Here is a 27,233-nt window from a genome sequence, read left to right as displayed (position 1 = left end):
CTCCTAGCCGAACTAACATCCTACCAAAACTTTTCTTGAAATATTGAAATTGTACATCCTAACGTTTAAGGGCCAACGGCAAGGTCGTAACCGGTGTCAAGATCCCTAACCAGACATACCCCCCCCACTTGGGAGGGGCGACAGCACGGAGGCGTACCTCAAGTGCAAACTACCAATTTCCCTTGACTTGACGGGGGCACCAATAAACTCGACAGTCGACGCCAGTTAAAGGTCGTTCGAGGACTCGTGTGAGGTTATCTAGAAGGTATCGTAGACCTCCCCCCAAACCCCGCACAACTTACCACATCTGCCGTCGCAGACGTTACTGACCCCGGGAAATTCCCCAGGAGGGGGCTGTAACCCCTCCTACACAGGAAGGGGCCTTGACCGCCTTTCCTTTTCTTTCGGCGACCCATCCTTAGAAGGGACCGCCTCCCCGTTGAGGGGCCAAAGGCCACCTCTCTCGAGCGCTCCCATCCGTGTTGGGTGACGCCCACTCATAGGGATCTTCCAATTAGTGCTCACCGATCATGACCTTACCGCCACAGGCCGGATAGTTGACCGGCTATCCGGACCCCCCACAAAGCTCCTACCTAAAGGTCATGTTGTAACGTTTTTAACCATGCTAAGAAGTCTCCTATGAGTAACTCATTCCCCACCCGAGACAAATGCACACCATCCCCTAAATACATACTGTCATCATTAATACAGCCATGCGAAATAGAATGCAATGTCCTGGAACGGAACAACCTACTCACTTTGTTATTTAGTTTTCTAACAGAATGATTCAAAGCATGAATAGAAATAGCCCCCCGCCACACTTTCCGTGGGATCATATGGGACCACGCAATTGTGCACCCCGGAACTCTCCTCGCCAACCAACTTACAGTGGAAAGCATTGCCTCCAGGAGAAGTCGTCTACCGGTGGTGACCAAATCATTGCCCCCTAAATGCACTATGACTATAGACGGCGGTGACCTCGTCCGCCCTAACAGACCCTCGAAAAATGACTGAAACTGGTCAATACAGAGACCGCCTCTTCCGTGGAAGGACACCCTGTACCCGTATTCCCCAGCTATGTGAATCATATCACCTGCTTTGAATACGTCTGCGGCACGCCTCACGTATGAGTGGCCCACGACCCACACCTCCTTTCTCACAGCCGGTGATGTCTGACCGCTGGCCTGGTGTTGGGTCGACTGCATAGTCCGCCCCACCTCGTAGGCTTGCGTAACTGAAAACCAAACAAAAACAAGAAGCGTGAGTACATCATTACAGCTTCACAACATGTGCAACCGCACGTATCTCTTGTAACAATTGGAGGACCAACGCCCCACTCTTTTCACTTGCTCAACGTTAAGACCCCTGGCTGTAGCTTCAGTAGCAGCCCCTATCCGAAAGGAATGGGTCCCAAATTCGCCCGGGTTCAGGCCCGCAGCGGCAACTGACATCGCAAGCACCCGCTGAAACTGAAATTTCGTCAGTGGGGTGGCGTCTGCGTGTCTTAACAAAGTCCCCCCCCATGATGCCACCCTTCGTGCTAGGTAATCTTCTAAACACTTTACCGGACACATGGAGGACCCGGGAATCCTGCGTATGATTACGCAGTCACCCATCCCATCTTGATCAGTCTTGGACCTTACAAAGGAGACAGTCATTGTCTCACCCCTGATCTGAACATGTTCCTGGCACAAACCCCCTGCCACATCCAGTTTGTTCTTCGCAACTAGTTCGCTTACCCGCATTGCCCCGTGAAACGCCAGCGTAAAAGCGGCTCGGAACAGAACCGCCTCAAACTGAGATGAACATGTGGCCGGGAGTGTGGCCAACAACTGGGACAATCTATCCAAACCTATCGGGCGCCTTTCATCTACTCTGCGACCCTCAAGGCGTTGCCACCCACGCAGCGCTTTCTGCACAACGAAAGACGCTGTCGGGTCCTGGATAGCGTGTGCTCTGGCAACAAAGGAAATGGCAGCACGATGCCTCTGGGCCGTAGCCACCGATTTCCCAGCCCTACGTAAGGACATCAGAAAATTCACTACCCATTCCTCGTGACCCCAAAGCCGCTCTCTATCAGTCCCCGAAAAGGCTAAATAGGACCGAAACGCCCCTTCGTATGCCTTCCTCGTCCTTGGTGCTAGACTCTCTCCCACGAGGTGACGAAGTTCGGGGCACCGAGAGACCAGAGAGCTTCGGGAAAGGGTGCCGGCTCTGGGTCCGCTGAGGGAAGGAAACCCGAGAAAGCCTGCATTTGAAAACGAGACAGTGCATCAGCTGCCTGATTCATTACCCCTGGGACATGTTTTGCTCTGAAAAGCACATTTAGTTTCATACACAGTAAAACAATTTCCTTGAGCAGCCTTAAAATCAGTTTACAACGTGCTGCCTGACTGTTGATGCACTCAACCACGGTCATATTATCTGACCAAAATATGACGGAGTGATCTTTGAACCCTTCGGGCCAGGTTCTCAGGGCCACCAAAATGGGAAAAAGTTCCAGGAAAGCAATATTAGTCGTCAGACCACTGTCATGCCACCATGTCGGCCACCTCTGTGCTGACCATTTTGTGCCAAAGATGGCACCAAAACCAATGCTTCCTGCTGAATCTGTCCATAGCCCCAGCTCGTCAGAGGACACGGCTGGTTTGTTCCAGACCACTCGACCATTAAAATCCGCCAGAAATGCTAACCAAATACGCATGTCCTGGCGGACCTCAGCCGATAGTCTCGTGCGATGATGGCCCTCTTGTAGACCGACCATAGCCTGGGAAATTGACCGGGAAAAGGGGCGGGCCATTGGTATCACCCTCAGGGCAAAATTTAACTGTCCCACTAACTGCTGTAATTGATGCAGCTTAACTTTAGATGCAATTATACATACTTGCAGGGCTGCCCTGAACTTCACAACTTTGTCAGCTGGCAAACGAAAACAACCCTCACCGGAATCTAACTCGATCCCCAGAAACTCAAGGCAAGTCGCAGGACCCACCGTCTTACCTGGTGCCAAAGGCACACCAAACTGTTTCATTAACACACAAAATTCGGCCAAGGCCTGGCCACATTCGAGATCCCCGGCTGCCCCAAGGAACAAAAAATCATCAAGGTAATGCATTACATGTTGGAAACCCGTCTTCTTTGTGAAGACCCATTGTAGAAAACTACTAAATTTCTCGAAATAGGCACAAGATATAGAGCACCCCATCGGCATACACCTATCCATGTAAAAACAACCCTGAAACATGAATCCCAGGAGACGCTGGTCGTCTGGGTGTACCGGGAGCAGTCGGAACGCTGATTCGATATCTGATTTCGCCATCAGCGCCCCGGGCCCCAGGCGATTCAAAATGGCTACGGCCTCATCGAAGGATGCGTACCGCACCGAACACACTTCTGGATCTATTGCATCGTTTACAGAAAGACCACGTGGGGCTGATAAATTATGAATCAGTCGGAACTCGCCTGGATCTTTCTTGGGGACCACCCCTAACGGGGAACAAACAAAATTCTGGACCGGGGGTACACTAAACGGGCCGGCGACCCGACCTCGAGTAACCTCTTTCCGGATTTTTTCCTGTACTACGGTCGTATGCTGCAGGACGGAAAGTTGGTTTTTACACTTTCCCACACCCTGAAAGTCCCCTACCGGGATGCGGAAACCATATGAAAAACCGTTCCGCAGCACCCCAGCAGAAGCACGATCCGGGTATTCACTGAGCCAGGGAATCATCGCCAAGGTATCAATCGGGGTAGGTAAAGGCGCCCCTCGGACTATATTAGACCTGTTTAGCGCCTCCTCTCCCCCCATTATCACCCGTTTTGGCTCTGCACGTGGACTCAGGATGGGACGACCCGCATCCACTACATTCATGTTTAAATTTACACGATCCCTGTGGCCTAGTACATTTACCTCTGTTGAAATTAAAGCAGACCCCCCTTTTTCCTGTATTGCCGGCAGGTCTCGAATAATCTTCGGTACCCGTACCTGAACGAAAGGGCGTCCCCCCATAATGGCGGGAGGATTCGCCAACATTACTTCCTACCAAAGGCATTTTCAACATACCCGTCTCCTTCATTTTATCCCATGTCAAAGAATCGTAACAATCCCAGGTTAAGCTTTTGTTATGCTCCTTCGCTTTCCTAAACAGATTGTCGTAACAGAACCAATGGTTACCCTGGTGTGATGTCGAATACCCCATGATTCGTGACTGATAGGTTGGCAACTCGGAAAGCAACTCAGGCCTACGTTCCCCTAAGATCGCCGTAAAAATTCCCCATGCCTTGCCCCAATTGCCAATATTCTCGTTCACTTTAAAGGCGGCCATTTTTGCGCGCCAAACACTCGGGTGCATGAGATCCTTCTGACCCTTGACATGCTCCACCTCATAATGATCAACAAGCAGCGAGAAAATGTTCACATATTCCCCTGCCCAAATTTTTTCCTTAATTGCCAAAGGAACATGTTGCCCCAATCTTTCTCCACGAGAGGGTGTTGACTCATCCCTCGCAATCGGCAATGGCCGCTTACCTGCACCGTACGCTGCCTCTGCGGTCGCACTCGTCCCTGTTGGCTTGTCCGCCACTGCAGCCGGCGCGGACACCTTGGCGGCATCTCGTTTTTCGCGCAATTGTTTCATCAGCGCCTGGGCCTCGGCAGCCGTGGCGCCCTCGCTACTGTCGCCCAACCACGCTGCAAGTTGTGCTGCCAGCTCGGGCGGCATATCCTCATTGGACACCGGGGTGACTACTACGGGAATCGGATTCCCCTCCGCCGGTACTGGGGTCGGCGCTTCGAGCGGGGTACAGGGAACCGGGACGTCTCCCCCGGCTGGTCCCCTCCTCGGCCTCTTCGGTCTCCCACCTGGGGCTGCCCCAGCCGGTGGACGCTCCGACTCCCCTTCCCCATCTCGCTCGGCCACCCGCTTCTTCAGCTCGGACATTTCCTTCACGAGGAGCCGAACCATCTGCTCAGTCGTCATTCTTTTCCCGCCTTTCTTGGGCATTTTCTCCGACAGAGTATCTGGAAGACAAAAGAAAGATTACAACGCTCAAAATTGGCTCTTCGTTCCGTCTCGAGCTCACGTACAGCGAGGAGGTGCAGCTTCAGAGCACAGGAACAAGAGGATGCCTTCGGGTCTTGCGTCCCTTTTTATCCGTCTTCAGGGCGGGCGTAAACCCGCCCCTGCCTGCCCCGAGGGCGTGGCCAGCCGCGTCAGTGTCTAGGCCAGCCCACTCTAGGGCGGGAAAAAGCGCGCCCCGGCTACGCCGCTTCGGGCATACCAGCCGAGACGCGCTTCCCGCCCAAAATGGCTTCCCGGGGGGATCGAGGTACTCTGCCATACGTTCGGGGGGACCGAGTGGTCGCCCCTTTCCATTCTGGATGTAGTATAGCACAGATCGTTTTGTACTATATCATACAATGTTCTCCTACATTATGGGTTTACAATGCCATTGAAAGGTTTCAATGGCATAATAATAAAAGGGTGAAAGGACATTAGAAGCTTGAATTAGCATTATGGACTAACAATACAACTTGCAAATTTGTTTGGCTTCACTTGTATATATATATATATATATATATATGTGTATATATTCAAACATTTGAGCATTAAAGAGCATTCTGCCTTGCACCAGGTCCTTTGAGAGGTTGTTTTTCTTCTTGGAATTGTTGAATTATTGCGTGTCCGGCCTTGGGTTTACCGGCACCACGCACCACCTGACTACGGGCTTGTTCCCAGAAGGACCCTCTTCTGGTTTGTGAAATATATATGAGAATTCCAATAGAAGCCCATGTTCACAGCAGAACATGGGCTTCTATTGGAATTCTCAAGGGCGTGTTATCAAGCCCATTATCGCCACTTTAGCAGCAGTTTTCCTCCGCTAAAGCAGTGATAATTTTAACACCATTCCTTGATAATATGCCCCCAAGAACGAGATATTCTGAGGGATACATGAACCCCTAGCCCTCACTGGCAATCAAGCCCCTCCTCAACCCTATGGTTTAGCAGTGGCCGCATTTCTGGCACTGTTTTCCCATTAAATTCCAACAAGGTCTTCCAGTTGGCCTCTGTCAATTAACAAAAGAGAATTATCCTTTCTTCTTCTACCAAGAACTGATGAGGAAACCATCCAGCTCTTATGCACATCACTGCTCAAGCAGCCACAAGACTTCTAAGCTCCTTTGCTACACCAGCCAACCCCGTTTAAGACCAACAGGTGTGCGTGCTTCTTTTAAAACTAAAATCCATGTAGGATTAAGGGTCAATTGCCATCTGAAACCTACTGGCCACTTGCTTGAATATTTTCACTATCTAGTCATCAGGCTTCAAGACTATGAAGATATTCCTCGGCTGCCCAATGTTTCCGCAAGGTCGAGAGGGATCGCCTCAAAATCTGGGTGCACATGTTGTGAGCTAGAACATATACCACGTGATTCCAGTAAGGAGCATGCAGATGACTATTGTATTTTCCAGGTGTATCTCCTTCAACCGTACAACAAGAATACATCATATACTTTAGAAATAGAGAAAGGACTATCAACTAGATTCATCAAGCATTTTTGCGAGTGCAAGCGGTGCGAATCGCTAAATTCGGCCGTTTGCGCCCGTAAAAATGGCATTTGGAATTCATCAATGGGTCATGAACTCGCAATTTGAAAAATCGCAAATAATTGCGATTTTTCAAATTGCGATCGCATTTAAGGAATCTCAATTTGAGATTCCTTAAATGCTATTCATGAACCTTTGAAAAATTGCGATTTCCCTATTTTTGCCGCTATTTACCGCGAAGTCTGACTTCGTGGTAAATAACGAAAACTGAGAAAAATGCACTTTTGTGCATTTTTCTCAGTTGTATGTTACACCCACACATGTCCTTTGGACATGTGTGTGCGCAACAACAGTCTACATTTTCATTTCAGGGGTGCTACAGGGTGTCCTTTGGACACCCCTGGCACTCTTGAAATCGCATCCTTATTTGCGATTAGCAAATTGCTAATCGCAAATAAGGAATAACTCCCCATTCATTCCTATGGGCCTTAGGCCTTAGGCCTTAAGCCCTTAGGAACGAATGGGGAGTTATTCCTTATTTGCGATTAGCAATTTGCTAATCGCAAATAAGGAATGTGTAGGAATCGCAATTTATTTAGCGATTCCTACATGAATCCCGTTTTGCAAGTCCTTAATAGCGATTCCTTAATAATCGCTATTAAGGACTCCCAAAACGGGACAATGATGAATCTGGCTGTGTAAATTGAAATGCTCATGGAAATTAAAATAGGACTGTATGTGTTATGAACAAGACATTCATGTTCAAAGTCATAGATATAAAAAAATGGCATGTAGCTGCTTGGTTACTGGTTGTGCCTGGCCTCATTATAACATTTAAGAAAACATTTTGAATCCGCCGCCACCGCCGAGAGTCACAAGAACTTACCTCTCCTCACGTCCAAGGAAGGCAGAAGCCATTGACCACGCCGCCGCCACCGCCAAGAGTCTAGGGACAGCAGACTCCGCGCCGCCGCTCCGGGAGACTCCAAATCCCGGCAGGCACCGCGGCGGCGCGTCTGAGTGACGCGGCAGCGCCCAGAGAGCGCCAACAGCGGCGCTGAAAAGGAGGGGCACCCCGGCAGAGCGGGGAAAAACATTTTGAATCCGCCGCCACCGCCGAGAGTCACAAGAACTTACCTCTCCTCACGTCCAAGGAAGGCAGAAGCCATTGACCACGCCGCCGCCACCGCCAAGAGTCTAGGGACAGCAGACTCCGCGCCGCCGCTCCGGGAGACTCCAAATCCCGGCAGGCACCGCGGCGGCGCGTCTGAGTGACACGGCAGCGCCCAGAGAGCGCCAACAGCGGCGCTGAAAAGGAGGGGCACCCCGGCAGAGCGGGGAAAAACATTTTGAATCCGCCGCCACCGCCGAGAGTCACAAGAACTTACCTCTCCTCACGTCCAAGGAAGGCAGAAGCCATTGACCACGCCGCCGCCACCGCCAAGAGTCTAGGGACAGCAGACTCCGCGCCGCCGCTCCGGGAGACTCCAAATCCCGGCAGGCACCGCGGCGGCGCGTCTGAGTGACGCGGCAGCGCCCAGAGAGCGCCAACAGCGGCGCTGAAAAGGAGGGGCACCCCCGCGTCGCGGGACGCGAGCGGGACGCCCGGGGCGAAGCCCGGGCAAAGGGCGGGCCGTCTGAGGCCGTCCGAGGTCGGACAAGGTTGGGTTGGGCCTGGAACTCTGCCCAAACATCTACAGGCTTACAGACGTCCATTGAGCAGCAAATACATCGTCTGCCAGGTAAATTGCTGTTTTACATTCAAGCTTTACGTCTTGTTAGTACCTAGCCATCTGCACACATGCCTGGTTTGCCTGGAAAAAAGCTAACGCCTGCAACTAACACCATGGAGAACTACTTAGTCCAGGTAGTGGCAAAAATAAACAGCGATCGAAGGTCCTCATTGGGTTTGGACTCATCCACACAATCCCCACTAGTTGACATAGAAACAGATGACCCTTTTGACCTGATAAACACTAGCCTTTCTGGAGTGGCACAAGCTTCCTCACAAGATACTGTCACCATTCAACCCAGTGGCATAGTGGCCAGCACTGAAGATAACAACGACATTGATGTAGTGCCTCTGAGTCCTATGAACTGTGAGCTTATTACCCCTCCCATTATTCCAATTCCAGCACCAAGGATTACAGGGGTTAAAAGAAAAGCTATACAAAAACGACCGGGGTTAAGGTCAGCTAAAAATAAAATTGCAACACCACCAAGGAAAACCTCTTGTGAGGAGGAGGATGATCCCTCGGGGGAAACATATGTAACCTTCTCTAATACTCAATTTCAGAAATTTTGCAGTCTGATGGACATAAAAATCAAAGGAATAGTCAAACCTCTGATAAGCAAAATTGATAAGCTATCCGCTGAAGTGACTAAATTGGAAGGTCTCCTTGGTAAAACGCTGGGTGAAGTGGGGAAACTCCCTGAAGTCATCACGTCCAATGTACAACCGCTGGTTAATGACATTCTAGCACTTAAATTGCCACTCACTGTTACTCCAAACCCTCCAGTGGCTCCTCTGATAAACCCACCGGAAACTAGCTCTGGTGTTGCACCTCCCGCTCATTTTATTGGTGAACCTAATACCTCGAAAGGGTCATTTGAGCTGGTGGTGGAAGCCTCGCCATTAGTTCTTGTATTAGCAAATGTGCCCCCTCTGGCTTCCGGTGAAGCTGAATCAACAGCATCGCTTTTAAACAAATCTTTGTCTTGGCTAACCAACAACATGGCCATATCTCCGTGGGGTAAACAGCAACTGGCCGAGGAACTGGTAAATGCAAGAAGAGTGGAGTGGATTGGGAACAGAGAAAAAAAGTTCAAAGGCGATTGCGTTGTGCTTAATCTCTCTCACCCTGATGCATTACCAAACATACTGCCTAACATTTTTCCACCACAGAGACGCTCCACTTCTATCGTACCATTGACCCTTGACTTCTTTTACCCTCGAAAAGGCAGAGGCCCCAATCCAAGCACTTTAAGAACAAAATGGAACGCTGTAACCAAAAGGGGTAGTAAGAATTTTGGTTCCGTTGAGTGGGGACTAGGTTTAGAAAACAGATTTTCTGCTCTTTCCAACCTAGATGCTTGTGATTGACAAATAACTAATTGTATGCCTCAGCTGCAAATACCCTCCTCTTTGTGCGTAACAGGGGGGCACAATCGAGCTATGGGCTCTCCAAATGAGTTATGTACTCCAGATGTTTCAGTAGGATTAACAAATTTGATTGTAGAAGGCAATGTCAATGTGGATGTAAATACGAACAGGCCTGATCTCAGTTCTGATATAAGTAGGGAGCATGCCTTTGGGAACCTTTTATCTTGGAATATAGCTGGGCTATGTTCCAAAATGGACTGTGGAGAGTGGTTTGAATTCGTTAGCAAGTACGACGTCTGCATTTTCCAAGAAACATGGGCCTGCGATCCTGTTTATGCTTTGGGGTATCTGAATTATTATGTACCGGCCATCAAAGGTCCCAAAGGGAGACCAATGGGAGGTCTCACTATATGGGTCCGTCAGTCCCTGAAGATCTTAGTAAAAAAATCTAGAGCTAAATCACAAAGACATCCAGCTCATTAGACTTGAGAGGGACTCCTCTATTCCCATTGACATCTATAACTTATATGTTAGAGGGGGAAATGTTGGTAAATCAGCGGTTTTATCGTCTCTGTACAGTTACCTAGACACTCACTCTACTGGGAATAACATCATACTGGCAGGAGACCTAAACCGTACCTTTGAACCCCTTGATACTGGTGAGGCTTTTTTAGGTGCGGAGGAAGACAATATGTGGGAAATCCCTGCACTTGATTTAACCCCAATAACTCGCTGGACCGAGGATATCCTAAGCCTGAATGCTATGTGCCTTGAATATGGGTTAAGGGCTCTGAATGGTCGTACTAAGTCAGACAGAGTATCAGCCATGACCTTTGATAATGGAAGATCTAAGAGTCGTATTGACTATGTTATATGCTGTATGGCCCTATGGTCATCCATTATTGACATGGAGGTTAAGGAAAGGCTTGAGAGTGACCATAATCCTCTTTGTGTTCTCCACAAATGGTGGCTGTCTGATGTGATTGCCCTCAGTGCTCCTATTGATCCCTTACCCCCGTTGCTTGTACCTACAAATGATTTACGCAGGCTGAGGTGGACTAGTGTTAAAACAGATCAACTGTTTATGGAAAAAATAAGCATGGCAACTGACAAGGCTATCATGGCCCTTGAGGGTGAAATTGGGCTTCTTCCTAGTAAAAATAATGCCACTAAGGTCCATGAAGCTCTCTTTGATGAAATTAGAGGCCATTTCCTGAAACCGGCAAATAAAAAGATGCATGCCCACAGACCAGCACGTTGGTACAATCACGAATGTAGGCTGGCAAGAACCTCCTTGGGTGATGCTATTAAAAACAAGAATTTAGAGGCAATTAGATCTGCCAGGAAGCATTACAAACAATGTATAGTAACAGCGAAAAAAGACTGGGATGAGGCACACTGGAACAACCTAAAAAATGCAAGCGACCGTAAGGACTCCAGGTTATTTTGGCATATAGTTAAATGGGGACATGATAGGATAGAAGAAGCAAGCACTAATAATGTCCCCCAGGATGCCTGGGTTAAGTTTTTTAGTGAGCAGTATGCTTCTAGAGATCAGGCAGTGTATAGAAGGTGCACGCACGGTTTACCAACTGGGGACGACATCTTCACTAAGAATGAAATACTCGCTGCCTTAAAAACTGTTCGAAGTGGGCGGGCTCCTGGCATTGACGGGGTGCCGGCAGATGTTTTCCTGAATGACACTGATAGATGGTGCAGATACATCTATCTGTTGATAAATTTGATTACCAGGGGGGCAGATATCCCAGTGACCTGGAGGGGTGCTGTAATCATCCCTATATACAAGAAAGGAGATCGGGCACAGCCCGGCAACTATCGCCCCATTAGTTTAATAGATACCATCCAGAAAATAGTGGGCCGAGTAGTTGTCAATAGGTTGCTTGATTGGGTTGATGAACACAACATTTTATCCCCCTTTCAGGCCGGATTTCGCAGGGCAACCAGCACTGTGGATCAAGTCTTCCGTTTCCAACTAATACAGTGGAAGACCGTGGTGCTAGGGGGAGGCAGCCTGTATGCAGCATTTGTTGATTTGCGGGCTGCCTTCGACCTGGTTCCGAGGGCGAAACTGTGGGAAGTGCTTGAGACACTAGGGGTCCCTGGGGATCTGTTGATTTTAATTATGCGACTGCATGAGGGCAACTATGCCAAAATAAGATGGGGAGGATACGGGAACAACACTGCCGAATTTCCTGTTGAGCGCGGGGTTCGGCAGGGATGTTCAATGGCCCCTACTTTGTTTACCCTCTATATTAATGGTGTTGTTTCCCGCATGCAATCTCGGGCTGTGGATGCCCCTTCTCTCGCTGGGGAGAAAGTCCCCATTTTAATGTTCGCCGATGACACTTTAATTTTATCAAAAACCCCCAGTGGCTTACAAAAAGCATTGGCAATATTTGACGGGTTCTGCACTGACCACGGACTTGAAGTGAATGCGACCAAGACAAAACTCATGGCTTTTAACCCACATAGAAATTTTAAATCGAACATTACCATGAGTGGCCGCATTCTCGAAGTTGTAAAATCCTTCACCTATCTGGGGATCTTGATCTCCAATGACAATAAGTGGCAGCAACACCTTAACATTGCTACATTAAGGCACAAGCAGCTATCTGGCACTATAATTAAGGAGCATAGGAAGTCAATGACTAAACCTATTAAACCACCTCTGATAATATACGAGGCAAAAGCAATTGGGTCTGCCTTGTATGGTGCGGAGCTATGGGGGTATGAAAACTTCCACGAACTCCAACTATCCGAAAATAAATTTCTGAGGTCATTGACGGGTACCCCACAGAGTAGCCCACTATTGCCCCTGCGTTACGAGTTAGGTAGAAGAGAGCTTACGGAAAAGGCCAAACTGCGCCCGATATTATTCTGGCGCAGACTTTAGACTACACCAGAGCTCTCTCATTACGCGGAGGGGTTCTCTGATGTCATCAAAGCTGATCATTACAATAAAATCAGGTGGTTTAAAACACTAAAGACTGCACTGTTTAATTTAGGACTTCATGCCTTATGGACAGACCCTGCCGGGGCTTTATTTCCCTCTAAGACTGTGTTAAAAGACATATTTTGGGAACACGTAGCTAATAGTAGCTTACTTAACACCAACAGTGGGACTATGACCACTGGCTACTTAGAAGCTAAAATGTTCCCCATTTATGAAAAGTATTGGGACTACATAATGAACCCTCTGGACAGGAAACTGTTATTTCAAATGAGGGTAGGTTCGCTCCCCCTCTGTAACCTAACAGCTAAATGGAAATCAGGGGGGGGCAGTACTATGTCCAGCCTGTGGGGTAGGAAAAGAAACCCTAGGTCATTTTCTGTTTTGTTGCCCAGTATATTCTGCCCCAAGGCAAGCCTGGTTGGCTTCTATGTGTAGGAATTTAGGTACAAAAAGTAGTATGGTGGCACTGCGTATAGTAAAATCTACTACTGAAGAATGGATCAATATTGCATTTGCAAAGTACCTGGGATGGGCGTGGGTTTTAAGGATGAGACTGCTGGCAAGTTAAATACTGCCAACAAGTCGATCAGAGACTGCTAGACACTTGTCTATTCTCTGTAACTGCTTGGTAAATAGCCAGAGACTGCTAAACTAATGTTTATTCTCTGTAAATTTTTTAACTGACCAGAGACTGCTAGACACTCGTCTATTCTCTGTTTATGTAATGTGTCATTGGCCTAACATTGATTTTTTAATGTAATGAATTCTTTTTTTAATGTATGATCTCCTGGGGATATTTACATTGTTATTATGAATATTACCCCTCTGGTCTCTATTTGTCGACGGTAATGATCTTTGCACCTGTACATATGATGTGTCATTGTTTTTTAAATCGTTAAAATATGTATGTGCTTGTTTGATTGACTATGTAAATTTAATTGATTTTTTAATTGTATGTTTGTTTGTCTTGCTTTTATGAGTAATACTCGAATAAAGCACTTTTTGAATTGTAAACAAGTATCTGGTGTTAAGCCCCCAGCCCATCCATGTTTTTAACCAACAGAACTTTGCATTCTGGGCCTTGTACTTATGATTTATGTATTATAAAGTGTGTCATTCAAAATGGACTGATGCGAAGTGTTATTGTCAACATTAAACCATGTTTTGCTTTTTTATTGCATTGGAAATTAAATACACATATGTTCTAAAATATACTTAAACTTATCAAATTTCTGTGATTTGTAAAATATTCTGTTGCAAGCATTGCAAGTGAGTTATGTGGCAAGCGAGGCTTGTTCCACAGAGCGTAGAGATTAACGTTATCCTTGTCAAAACTCTGGCTCAGCTCTACCGGTGATCTCTCCAACTTGTTGACAAGGCCGGATTGGGCATTCTACCACACTCGCATTCCCCTGTAGGCTACAAGCAAGGGTGCTGCTTTCAGAAAATGGACTGTCATGACCCAACCATGCCTCCGTGGCCCCCTTCAACGCATGACATCCCGCACTGTGGATCTGGCTTACATTTTTTTGCCAGGGCTAATTTTGGTTTCTAGGCGGTTCCTGCAGGTCGACTATGTACTAGGCAGAGACACTGAGAGGGCTTTGGGACATTGAGTAGGAAGTAAATGAGGCCTATTTGGGTGATGTGAATGACCTGGGCAACAATAAGAGAACTATGCTTATGCACCTGTAGAAATGAAAAGAGGACCTTATGTGTCCATACAGATTGAAATACTCCAACAAATCAGATCTCTATGTGCCAAAACGTTTCAGTCACTATATTTACAAATTGAATATTGTCAAGTTGTCAAGGAGGTCATCAGATTTCTTTGGCTTCTAATCTCAATTGCCGTACATTATTGAACGATTATGCTTTTTGCAGAAATATCTTTCTTATCCTTTGATCTTTCCTTTTTCACCAGGTGTGGCAGTGCGGAGGGAGCATGGAAGTCCTCCCTTGCTCCAGAGTCGCCCACATTGAACGTACCAAGAAGCCCTACAACAATGATATTGACTACTATGCAAAACGCAATGCCCTTCGAGCGGCTGAGGTGTGGATGGACGATTACAAATCCCACGTTTACATGGCATGGAATATTCCAATGATGGTAAGTGTGGGAGGTGGGATTTTGCTTCCTTCCAAATTTTGTATCCCCCGTTTCTCCCAAAGGAATGTCATTTCTAATAAATAGTTTCAAAATAGCGAATGAATAAGTGTGGTACCACCCTATCCTAGTAAGAATATCGCTTCACGTGAATACGGTGTGTTAAATATAGTTTACAAAAATATAACCCCATTTGAGTTAATAACGAAAGTTTATGGCTAATTCTTGTAGACAATATTTAGGGCATAATATTTATGAGTGACAACATTCTAACTATTATATTCCAAGATACAATCAAAAACAAATGTGTGAGCGTAAGCATGTTAAAATATAGGCATTTCAATTTTCTAACACATGTAATGAATAGCATAGTTTTCTATTAGAAATGTGTTGTTGTTTGTTTTCCTTCATTAGAAACCAGAATATTTTGTGTTTAGTTTCAAACTGTCCTGTATAGCATGGACTGTAAAGTGCATGCTGTGCAGGAATATGGGGGCATGCACACAGGGGGCACATGTTGTGCCCCCCTGCATGTACCCCACCACCCATATGCAACAGTAGGGCCCACTTTGTTACCTCTCTGTTAAGGTTTTCATGGAGGGAAAACCGCCATAAAAACCATGGAGGAGATGAAACGTATAATATTTTTGGCAAAACCACGGCAGTTCCGCCAAGCATACGCCTGCGAGATCACAAGTGCTTCCTGTGTCTTGCAGGCATTTCTTTTTATGGTCCCACAGTTGTGTCCTTGAAAATGGGCCCTACAATGGGAACGCCAAAAACAGTTCCTGCACGGAATGCACTGTAAAGTCCATGCTGTGCAGGAACTGGGGTGCATGCACACAGTGGGTAGGGTGTTAAAATATCGATAACAAAAATATAGCTGACATAAATATCGTTGCAAAAATATCGTTTACAAAAATATCGACACCCTATACTTAAACAGGTAAGTACATAAATATCGACTCCAAAATATCGTTGTAATTAATATAGATGTAAAAAATATCGACTTTTTAAAATAATTAAAATTACATTAAATAATAAATAAATATAAGTACTATTAACAAAATACATTACATTACTTTTATTTTTTAACTATTTCAAAAAAATTTACTACACTTTTTAATTATAAACTTAATAAATGTGGACATATAAATTGATTTTACACATTACTTTATATAACAACAATAATACATATATATAATTAAAATACCCCTTTACCCAAAAACCCAAAACTGACCCTGAACACTAAAAATACCCCTTTACCCAAAAACTGAAAACTGACCCTGAACCCTAAAAATACCCCTTTACCCAAAAACATTTTCACTAAAAAAATCCTGTACACACACCTAAAATTAATTAAAAAATTAACATAATTAATTACATAATTATTATTCAATTAACTAATTAAAATTAATTAACTATTATTTATTACACTATTTATATTTATTTAAAACATTAATTAATCTATTATTTCATTATATTTAAAAACCCCTTTAACCAAAAACTGAAAACTGACCCTGAACACTAAAAATACCCCTTTACCCAAAAACTGAAAACTGACCCTGAACCCTAAAAATACCCCTTTACCCAAAAACTGAAAACTGACCCTGAACCCTAAAAATACCCTTTTACCCCAAAACTGAAAACTGACCCTGAACCCAAAAAATACCCCTTTACCCAAAAACTAAAAACTGACCCTGAACCCTAAAAATACCCCTTTACCCAAAAACTGAAAACTGACCCTGAACCCTAAAAATACCCCTTTACCCAAAAACTGCAAACTGACCCTGAACCCAAAAAATACCCCTTTACCCAAAAACTGAAAACTGACCCTGAACCCTAAAAATACCCCTTTACCCAAAAACTGAAAACTGACCCTGAACCCTAAAAATACCCCTTTACCCAAAAAACATTTTCACTAAAAAAATCCTGTACACACACCTAAAAATAATAAAAAAAATTAACATAATTAATTACATAATTATTATTCAATTAACTAATTGAAATTAATTAACTATTATTTATTACACTATTTATATTCATTTAAAGCATTAATTAATGTATTATTTCATTATATTTAAATTACTTCCCACCCTACTCCCCTATAAACCCACAACCCGCTACGGAACTATTAATACTAAATTCAACTGAAAATACATTATTAAATAATAATATACTACTAAAAATACTACTTTGACTAAAAATAATCATTAAAAACACTACATTACTTATAATTTATTTAAAAAACGATATTATTGGGATTCAAGGGGGAGGAGCTTCGCTGCCAACCAAGATGGCCGCGTGAGCTCGGAGCTCCGAAGACCTCCCGGTCTCCCGAATTAATCCTGCTGCCTATCCTGTCCCACGATGGTGGGAATCGGTTGCCGAGCCGGGCCTGATGCGGCCCCCGCTCTCGGATTGAAAATCGGACATTCCTAGCCACAGTTGTGTCGAAGATCCCGGAGGCTCCTCCCGCACCGCTTGTGCCAGGGTGGATCGTAGCGGTGTCCATTCGGAGTTCCTCCCTGCCAGTGCTTCTCCTGCCCGAGAGGTGCACCTGGGCTCCGATCGCCTTGCTGGCTGATCCTGATTTTGATTCCCGGAACCTGAGTTGTGTGCACTGGTACTACCTCGCTGGGCTCTCTCGCCCCCGGTGTCCCCCCCCCCTCTGTCCTGTGGTCGAAAACATGGCGGGCAAGGGCGGCTCGGATGCGGGCAAGACTCAACGGATCAATCGGAAGCCGTCCCAATCCCAGTCTACAATTCCCGAGCGCTTCTCCCAGTCTAAGGGATCGCCGGGACAGGTGGTTCGAACAAAAGACTCGAGAAGAGATGAGTCGCCGGACGACTCCGAATTGACGCTCAGGGACGTTATGGGTGCGATATCGGGGGTGAGGGCAGAGATGCACACACTTCGCGAGGAGCTATCCAGCAAGGTCGACTCCCTGAAAATCGACCTGAATCTCATCAGGGCGGACCTTGGGAAAACCAACGACCGGGTGAAATCCTTGGACCTTAAAACATCCAGCCTGACCACTGATGTTTCAGACATCCAGACTGAGGTGCGCACTTTGAGGCAGGCTAATGGCGTGCTGGCGCGTCGGCTGGATGAGTTCGAAGGCCGCGCGCGTCGCCAAAATGTCCGTATCACCGGAGTGCCGGAAAAGGCCGAGGAGGAATCTACTGAACTGTTTGTGGAGGAACTGGTGGTCAAGAACCTGCAACCGGGGGGCCTGAGTAAGTTCTTCTCGGTAGAGAGGGCCCACAGGATTCCTGGTGGACCGCCCAAGTCGGGGGCAACCCCGCGTCCCATCATTGCGAGGCTGTTCAACTATAGGGACAGGGACGCTATTCTACAGGCGTTGAGGGCCGCGGGCCCTCTCCATTTCCAAAACTCGGAAGTAAACTTTTTCCCGGACTTCACCCAGGCCGTCCAGAAACAGCGGCAGAGCTTTGCCGGGGTGAAGAGGAGACTCAGGGAAATGGGCCTGCGGTACTCAATGCTGTATCCTGCTAAGCTTCGCATTGAACGCGACCACCGGACTTTCTTCTTCGAATTTCCTGACGACGCGGGACACTGGCTCGACACCCTACCCCAGGAACGACCTGAATCTACCGACCGGACGGAGGATGCCACCGGAGGAGCGGCTGCACAGGAGTGAATTCGTGACTATTTATCTTCCGAGAACCGGGGAGCCGTGAGGTGCCTCGACTTTAGACATTGATATTTACATTGACTCATTCTGCTACTGATATGGGGGGTGACGGGAGGGGATGGGATGCCTCCTTTCTCCTTCGTGGGCTTTTTGTAGGTTAGTTTAGGGGCGACAGGCACACTGCTAGTTGGGGTGGATTTTAGTCTGATGCAGGGGTGCAGGGTGGGGGGTAGTTGGGATGTGTGGTTTTGTATTCTCTCTTTGTTTAATTCTTTCTCCTGGCTGAGGTATTCACGTTCCGTTGTACCGTTGAATTGGGCACTGTTGTGGGTGGTGGGGGGGGGGACGCGGAGAGTCCTTGACGATGGGGGGTAAACTGCTGCATTTGCTGAGCTGGAATGTCAACGGGTTGGGAGATCCTATTAAGAGGGGTGTAGTTTTGCAAATGATTAAACGGTGCTCTCCAGATGTTGTGTTTCTACAGGAGACCCACTTGGTGGGTCATGCATGTAGGGCCTTGAATAGACGGGGTTACAAAATGGTGGCTCACGCAGGCTTCTCCTCGGGCTCTAGGGGGGTGGGCATAATGGTGCGTGCGTCCCTTCCGTTGGAGGTGGAGTCTGTGCTGGCTGATGATAGAGGCAGATACGTGGCTTTGGTGGGTAGATGGGAGGGCCGCACGCTAGTTTTAGTTTCGGTTTACGTACCCCCGGGGTTGCAGGAGACCACATTCAGGGACTTGGGGGGCGCCATTTTAGGTCTCCCCGAGGGACTGTTATTGGTGGGTGGGGATTTCAATTCAGTTGTCTCAGGGGAACTGGACCGTTTTCCTCCCAGGGATCTTCGCCCTTCCCAGTCTTGGATGTCTGATTTTGTATGTTCCATGGGGATGGTTGACTGCTGGCGTTTGCTCCACCCTACACAGCGACAGTATTCCTTTCTCTCGGGTGCTCACGGTAGCTTCTCCAGGCTGGACTACGTCCTGGCCCCGGCGGCCCAGGCGCAGTCCGTTTCCACCGCGCGCCTACTGGCTCGGGGTATCTCGGACCACTCCCCAGTTTGGATCTCGTTTGACTTTCAGGTCCCGGCGTCCTCGCGGGTAGCCCCCATTAACCCGTGGTATTTTCGTGATCCGAAAACTCGAGCTCTCCTGGCCAAGGCTATAGACCGGTACTTTGTTGAGAATACTGGCTCCGTGGCCTCGGCCGTTTCCTTATGGGAGGCCTTTAAAGCTGTTCTTCGTGGCGAGGCCTTCTCCCTGATTGCAGAGGCACGCCGCCGCCGCGATGAAGACGTGGTGCGACTGGAGTCTGACCTTGCAGACCTAAACGCTCAGCTGGAGCTGGGCCCGTCGCCCGATTTGGTCCATGCCCTCTCGCTTAAGCAATCCGAACTCCGAGCCACAGCTACTGATGCAGCGAAGGCCTTGAGCAGGGAACAGCAGGGTAGGATCTAAGATTCCGGTGATAAAGCTGGGAAGCTCCTGGCCTGGTTGGATAAGAGGGAATTGGCGTCCCGGGTGGTCCCGGAGTTGGTGGGTGTGGACGGCTTGACCTTGACGGACCCGGCGGCCATAGCCGAGTCCTTCGCTGAATACTTCGCGGGGGTATACACCTCTGCTACCTCTCTCCCGGAATCTGCTTCGGCCTCCTATCTGGAGGATATTGACCTCCCCTGCCTATCGGATCTTGACCGGGAGGACATGGACCGAGACCTGTCTGATGACGAAGTTGCCCTGGCGATTCGCTCGTTACGATCCGGTAAGGCGCCGGGACCGAATGGTATCCCGGTGGAGCTGTACAAACTAAGGGCTGATGCGCTGGCCTCACCGCTGCGCAAAATGTTCCTCGAGGCCCGAGAGCGGGGTGAACTCCCCCCGGACCAGAGACTAGCCACCGTAGTGGTGATCCACAAAGAAGGGAAGCCGCGGGACCTGCCCCGGTCTTACAGACCTATCTCATTGTTAAATGCGGAACCCAAAATCCTAGCAAAACTGCTGGCCAACCGGCTGGTGGGAGTGATCTCGGACCTGGTGCATCCGGACCAGTCCGGGTTCATCCCGCACCGGAACACGGCGCTTAACCTGAGGAGACTCCACGCTGTTCTGGCACGTGCTCACTTGCTTCGTGACCCGGCGGTTCTGGCTTCCCTTGACGCTACCATGGCTTTCGACTCCCTTGAGTGGAGTTACTTGTGGGCTGTTCTAGCTAAGCTGGGCTTCGGGCCTTCCTATATTGGATGGGTCCGACTGCTATATTCTGCTCCGCTGGCTAATGTCGCCGTTAACGGTAGACTTTCGGCTTCTTTTACGCTGCACAGAGGTACCAGACAGGGCTGCCCGCTTTCGCCGCTCCTGTTTGCGCTAGCGCTGGAGCCCTTGGCGGCAAGGATTAGAACACACCCCGATGTTTCGGACATTAAGTGGTCGCCTGGCTTCGAGGATCGAGTGTCGCTTTACGCGGACGACATCCTTCTTTACCTTACCTCTCCCTGTCGCTCGCTCATCGTGGTCTTTGACCTACTGGGAGTCTTTGGGTCGTACTCGGGGTTGGTGATCAATTGGTCCAAATCCTCCCTATATACGGTGAGTGGGGACACCCCGCGCCTCCCCCGTGGGTGCTCGATTCAGGTAGCCCAACAGGGCTTCCGGTACTTGGGCATCTACGTGTCGCTAGACCCGCGTGCCCGCTACACACGCAATCTTTTGCCACCGTTGGAGCGCCTGAAGAGGGATGTCGAGATCTGGAAAAAACTGCCTATCTCCTTGATGGGCAGGGCGGCACTGTTTAAGATGATGGCGCTACCCCGCTTTCTCTATGCCCTGCAGAACTCACAGGACCCGGTCCCTGCCAAGTATTTTGGCGAGATCGAATCCCTACAGAGGGCACTGCTGTGGGATGGACGGCCGAGAATATCGTTGTCTAAGCTGACTATTCCCTGTTATGACGGTGGTATAGCGCTACCGGACATGCGGAGATATTACTGGGCGTCCCAGCTCGCGGCGGTCAACCATGGCTTCTATGGCCCAGCGGTTAGTCCGGGCTATGCTATGGATCGTTGGCTGGTTGGGGATGGCAATTACTACAGAGCTCTCTACTCCAGGTCGTTAGACCGTCGGTTGACGGGCCCAACCAGAACGATGGTACGTGTATGGCGCACGGTGACGGACACCCTTGGCTGGAAGGATAAGATCACTTTGGCTACTCCCCTGTATGATTCCGATGTGCTGGGGAAATTTTGGAAGACCAAAGGTTTTGACCGGTGGGACACCATAGGCATTTCTAAAGTGGGTGACATGGTTGTGCGGGGCGGCATCAAATCGTTTGCCTCGTTGCAACACGAATACCAGCTGGCGCCGACGGAATTTTTCCGACACGCCCAGCTTAGTCACGCCCTCTCCCCTCACGTCACTGACGGCGATGCCATCCCTGACTCTTCCCCCCTGGAGGATCGGGTACTGGACGGCCATATGCCGGACAGTGCCATTTCCTTGACTTACAAGAAGCTGATCAACGTGAGGGTAGACTTGCTTGAACGGTTGCGGATGCACTGGGTGAATGACGGTATAGAACTGGATGATGAGGAATGGCAGTCGGCGGCTTCTTCTCCCAGGGAGGTGGCCATATCGGCGAGATTACGTCTGGTCCAGCTGAAAATCCTTCATAGGGTGTATGTTACCGGCCCCAGGCTCATCCATATGGGGCTTTCCACGGATGGCCTATGTCGGCGGGGTTGCGGTATGCTTGCCACCTTCCTGCACGTTCTCTGGGAGTGTCCTGGTGTGGCCCAATACTGGAAGCGTGTGCATGATGTGATGGAGGAGGTGACGGGTGTGGCCCTGCCAGCCGAGGCTCGCCGTTGCCTCCTCAATGTGTGGTGTCCGAATGACTACAGTGTAGCCCAGACCCGATGGGTAACCTTAGGTAATATGGTGGCCAAGAGGGACATTGCCCAGAAATGGGGCGCGCCCGCACCCCCGTCCCTTACCCTCTGGACGAATAGTATGGACTGGTGCATGGTGCGGGAGAAAACGGTGTATGTGGCCAGGGGCAAGCCCAGAATGTGGAGATCTGTGTGGGGAGCCTGGAACTCTTATCGGGGCGATTTATGTGAACCCCCGCCTGAACCGGAGGTGGACGTCCAGCCCTCCCCATAGAATGCTACCCTTCCCGTGATTCCAGGCAGGTCATCCTGAAATGAGAACCCCCCACCGTAATTTCGTGCTGCAAATATATCCTTGAGTTGAGTTGGATGTGCGGCCCCCGGCCCCCTCCCACTGTGCCCCTTCACTATGCTTGCACTGTCCTCGGCCAATTCTATTCTTGCTTTTTCTTCTTTCTAACCTTTCTGTGCCTCGGCACTTCCTTTTGGTGGCCTTTCGGGGCCCTTCTCTCTTTTCAGGTTTCTACGCTGTTCCTTATTGTAAAATTAAACCTGATTGCTTCTGCGTGTTGTTGTGTACACGACTTTCTGTGCTACTTCAATGCTGCCTGGCCTCCGGGATGTACGGCTAAATAGCGGTGTACTTTTTCTACAAATAAAGGTTTTTCAAAAAAAAAAAAAAAAAAAAAAAAAACGATATTATTGTAAACTATGTTTTTGTAAACGATATTTATTACAACTATATTAATGTTAACGATATTACTTACCTGTCTGTCGATATTCTGGTCAGACGATATTTTTGTCATCGATATTTCTTTCTGTAGATATTTTTGCAGCGATATTTATGTTAGTCGATATTTTTACGACGATATTCCTGCTCTGTACCACACAGTGGGACACATGCTGTGCCCCCCTGAATGCACCCCATGGTCCAGAGGCAACAAGCGGCCCTGTAGGGCCCCCATTGTTTCCTTTTCATCACGGTTTTCATCAAGGAGGAACCGCTGTGAAAAACGTGTAGAGGAAACTTGTAATATGCTTGGCGGAAACACCCCAGTTTTACCTCCAAGCATACTGCTGCCTCTACACCGCCGCACCACTGCCAGGAAACAGCGGGTCCCTGGCGGATGCGCGGGGCAAAGGCGGTCTGACCTCCCTAATTGGCGGTCAGTGGACTCGTATTTGAGCCCTTAGCTCAAACAGTGAGAGATCTGTGGGAGCCAGCCTCTAAGACCACAGGAACATGAGCTTGAATCCTAGATCAAAGATCAATTCTCTGTAGGATTCAGAACATGTCCTTGTGCAGTTTCCCATCTTAAGAATCCCCACGAAGGATCATAGTGAGTTTGCCAATATTGACCTATTGTGAAAACATCAGAAATCATTCTCCAATGGAGCTCCAATTGCTCAATCAGAATTCTAACAGCATAGTGACTTGTGTTTCCTTTCAAGGCATCAGAAAGTGAGGATTCCAGTTGGAGCAATCAAAATTAAATGTGACCAATTGCAATTGAAAGCATTAAATAGAAATTATAGCCAGTGTTCTATTGGTCCTCCAATGGGTCTCAACTTGCATCAATGAAATATAAATTATACTCAATTTTATGTTCCTATTTACAATGAGAGATGTAACTTTGGCTGTCAATTCTGGATTTTATTAATCCACTAGTGTGATCCAAATCCATACCTTCATGTGTGTCATGGTCAAACATTTGCATTAAACAACCTTTCATTTACTTTTGTCAAACACTAACCCCCACATGCATCAAGCATTTTTGGAGTCGCAAACGGTGCGATTCCTTAAAATCGGCCGTTTGCGATTCCAAAAATGCTTTTTGGAATGCATCAAGCATTTTTTGAAATCGCAACATTTTTGCGATTTCCAAAAATGCGATTGCTTTTAGGAATTCGCAAATTTGCGATTTCCTAAAAGCAATGCATGAATACTTTTGAAATTGCGAATTCGCAATTAGAGGGACAAATTTACAGAGTAGTTGAACTACTCGGTAAATTTGCAAAAAGTGTAATGAACATTTTGAACGCATTTTAAAAGCATTCATGTTACGGACACACATGTCCTTAGGACATGTGTGTGTGCAACATGATGCGAAAAATACATTTCAGGGGTGCAGGGGGGGTTCATTTGAACCCCCCTCACCACCCTTGAAATGCAATCAGGATTTGCGATTTTGAAATTGCGAATTCGCAATTCCCATTCATTCCTATGGGCCTTTTGGCCCATAGGAATGAATGGGAATTGCGATTTCGCAATTTCAAAATCGCATTTTTTATGCGATTCGGTAGAAATTGCGATTTCTACCGAATTGCATAAATATTTAAAAAATAATCATGCATAGGCTTTTGCGAATTCTAAATTGCGATTCGCTTTTTATCGCAATTTAGAAGTCGCAAAAGCCGAGATTGATGCATGTGGGCCTTAGGGCCCCATCAGGATGTCAGGCGATCACCACCACAATGCGGGCAATGGCAATCCGCCCGACATCCTTCCCCACTCGCCACCCATTTCCCCCGCCATATTACTATTGCGGAGGGGACCGCGGGGACGGAAAGACCGTCTGCCGATTTTCCACCCGGTCAACAAGTTGACTGGGCGGAAAAGGGTTTAATATGGTGGGGTGTCTGCTAGACACCGCCATCCATATTAGCATGGGGCAGAAACATGCCTTTCCAAGGCGGCGTTGCGGCCACCGAAAGGCATGCAGATTCTGATTTTGGGGGCCCATTGCGGGCCCCCAGGGTATTGGGGGCATGGGGGGTGCACATGGGGGGTACCTATGGTATCCCCCCTGCAGTGTCATGCACATGGTGGCAGGCACCTCGTGGTGCCTGTCACCTTGTGCATAACAATGCTGGGAATGGAGGATGCCACCGCCACAGTGGCGGTGGCATCCTAATCCTCTGTGCGGGACTGCCGCGCCACTGGCGGTCGGTCCCAGCACCGCCAGGGTGGCGGGTGGACGAAAGTCCAGCCACCATCCTAATGGGGGCCTAAAAGTCCAAAGAGAGGAAAGAAACTCCAGAAATAAAGAAAAGTCACACTATAAACCATAGAATTCTGCAAATGAAAAAGTACTATTTCACTAATTTTCTTGTGCAGCACCAATAAGATGAAGCAACATTACCGCAGAGGTCAGGGAAAACCCCTGGTACTCTAACTTCAAAAAAAGATGAAGCAATAAGTGCTAAATAGAGATTTTGGGCCTATGGAATTGTTTTAAATGAAAAGGCAAAGGCAGGCCTAGGGGCCAAGTGCAAAGTCTGAAATAGAAGCCAATGCTCAAATATGGTCAACGAAATCCACAAATACTTCTTCATCGGTTTTGAGATTATCTTGAGTAATCACACCATCATTACTTCATAATGAGACATATAATGTCTGTCTCCTACATGCCCCTTGAGTCCCAGGGCACACCTATATCTATTTTGTATGCAATATGCACCCCCAAAGAGGATGATCACCCTCATGGAATCATCCTAGGAATAACTCAGTGTCCTCTTACTGGTAAGCATGAACACATACATCTTTTTAGAGATTGCTGTATTCCCCATCCTCTCTGAGATGCTTCATGAATGCACTCCTGCTCATGAGGAACTTATCAAGCTTTGATGTCCTGATTCCCACCTGTAAAGAGGTTGAGGGAGACTTGTCTCAGCCTGTTTAGGAGTAGCACCAAATTATAGGGAACTTGACCTAGTATGTGAGGATCTCTGAACTGTCTGTAAGAAACCTGTCTAGGATCCTTAGGTTCCTTTAATGGTCTTTATTGAATTTTATCTTGTCCGGGGGATTTTGCATTAGCTTTTAAGGAATCTGACCTTGAGGAATTTACTAAAGCCTTTAGAGAACTTGCCCCAGCTTCAAGGCGCTAGGTGGTACAAGGCCTGCAAGACACAAAAAAGCACTCATTCTAACAGGAAAGATCCCAGCCAATAGCCAGTATGGAATTTATTGCACCTGTAAGGGACATACCCCAGCCTTTACATATCCTGCCTGTCATTGAAAGAACTTGCCCTGGTCTGTCAGGAACTTAACCTAGAAAGTACAGACCTGACCCGGCCATTAAAGAACTTCCCCCCCCAGCCTCCAATGAACCTATCTCAATCTGATAGGACCTTAACAGGGCTGGAAATTTTAGTTGGCTCCTAGTCCCCGTGCCTTCTGTCCTTTCTCCTATAAGTGGAGGTCTACATCCTCCATCTTGGGTTGGGGGCTAGAAGTGTCTGGACTTTTCCCTGCAACACCTCTGTCCAGAGAGAGCGAGACCCCATCATGCTCCAAGTGAATGCTGCACTTTGTGGTCTCAGTAAATTGAGCTCCACGCTGAGCTAACACTGTGCATTCAAATCACGGTTTTGACAGAAAAGCACCATTTGTCTTAATGTGCAAGAGATTACCATTGAATGCCGCTTACTGTATCGAACAACACGAAAGAAGCCTGTAAAAGATGTCAGATGGAAGAATGAGCGGTCCATTGAGTGCAATAAACATGGCCGCCGCAGGAAGCGCGGAGGCAACAACAGTCAAAGAGGCTAAAGTCTTTACGTATGCAGCTGGAGTACACAAACACACCCTGCCTCTACCCTTAGCATGATGTAGGAGTACAGACACATCCCATGCTTCCGCCACTACTGTACTCCTGGAGTACACATACACACGCTGCCTCTACCCGTAGCATGATGTAGGAGTACATAGACATCCCATGCTCCCATCACTACTGCACTGCTGGAGTGCACCGACACACCCAGCCTCCACTCATACTGTACAGCTAGAGTAGTGCATACTCACCCTGCCTCTACCCCCAGTGTGCAGCCGAAATACTTATGCATGCTCCACTCCTAGTGTAGTGTCAAAGTACATACACGCATCCTGTCTCCACTCCTTGTCTACATCTGAAATAAGTACACACACCTGGCCTCTTCTGCTGCTAATTTACAACTG

The 27,233-nt window shown here is 47.9% G+C and overlaps 1 protein-coding gene across 1 annotated transcript in view; it reads left to right on the top strand.

Moving 5' to 3' along the window:
- GALNT9 (polypeptide N-acetylgalactosaminyltransferase 9) overlaps positions 1 to 27,233 on the top strand; it is a 739,748-nt gene that overhangs the window by 613,206 nt on the left and 99,309 nt on the right. The window contains exon 7 of the mRNA XM_086944705.1: positions 14,550 to 14,735. Coding sequence (XP_086800831.1) covers positions 14,550 to 14,735 — 186 coding nt within the window. The remainder of the gene's footprint in view (positions 1 to 14,549; positions 14,736 to 27,233) is intronic.

This window comes from Lissotriton vulgaris, chromosome 11, assembly GCF_964263255.1.
Source record: "Lissotriton vulgaris chromosome 11, aLisVul1.2, whole genome shotgun sequence".
Lineage (NCBI taxonomy): Eukaryota > Metazoa > Chordata > Amphibia > Caudata > Salamandridae > Lissotriton > Lissotriton vulgaris.
This window is presented reverse-complemented; position numbering and strand designations above follow the sequence as displayed.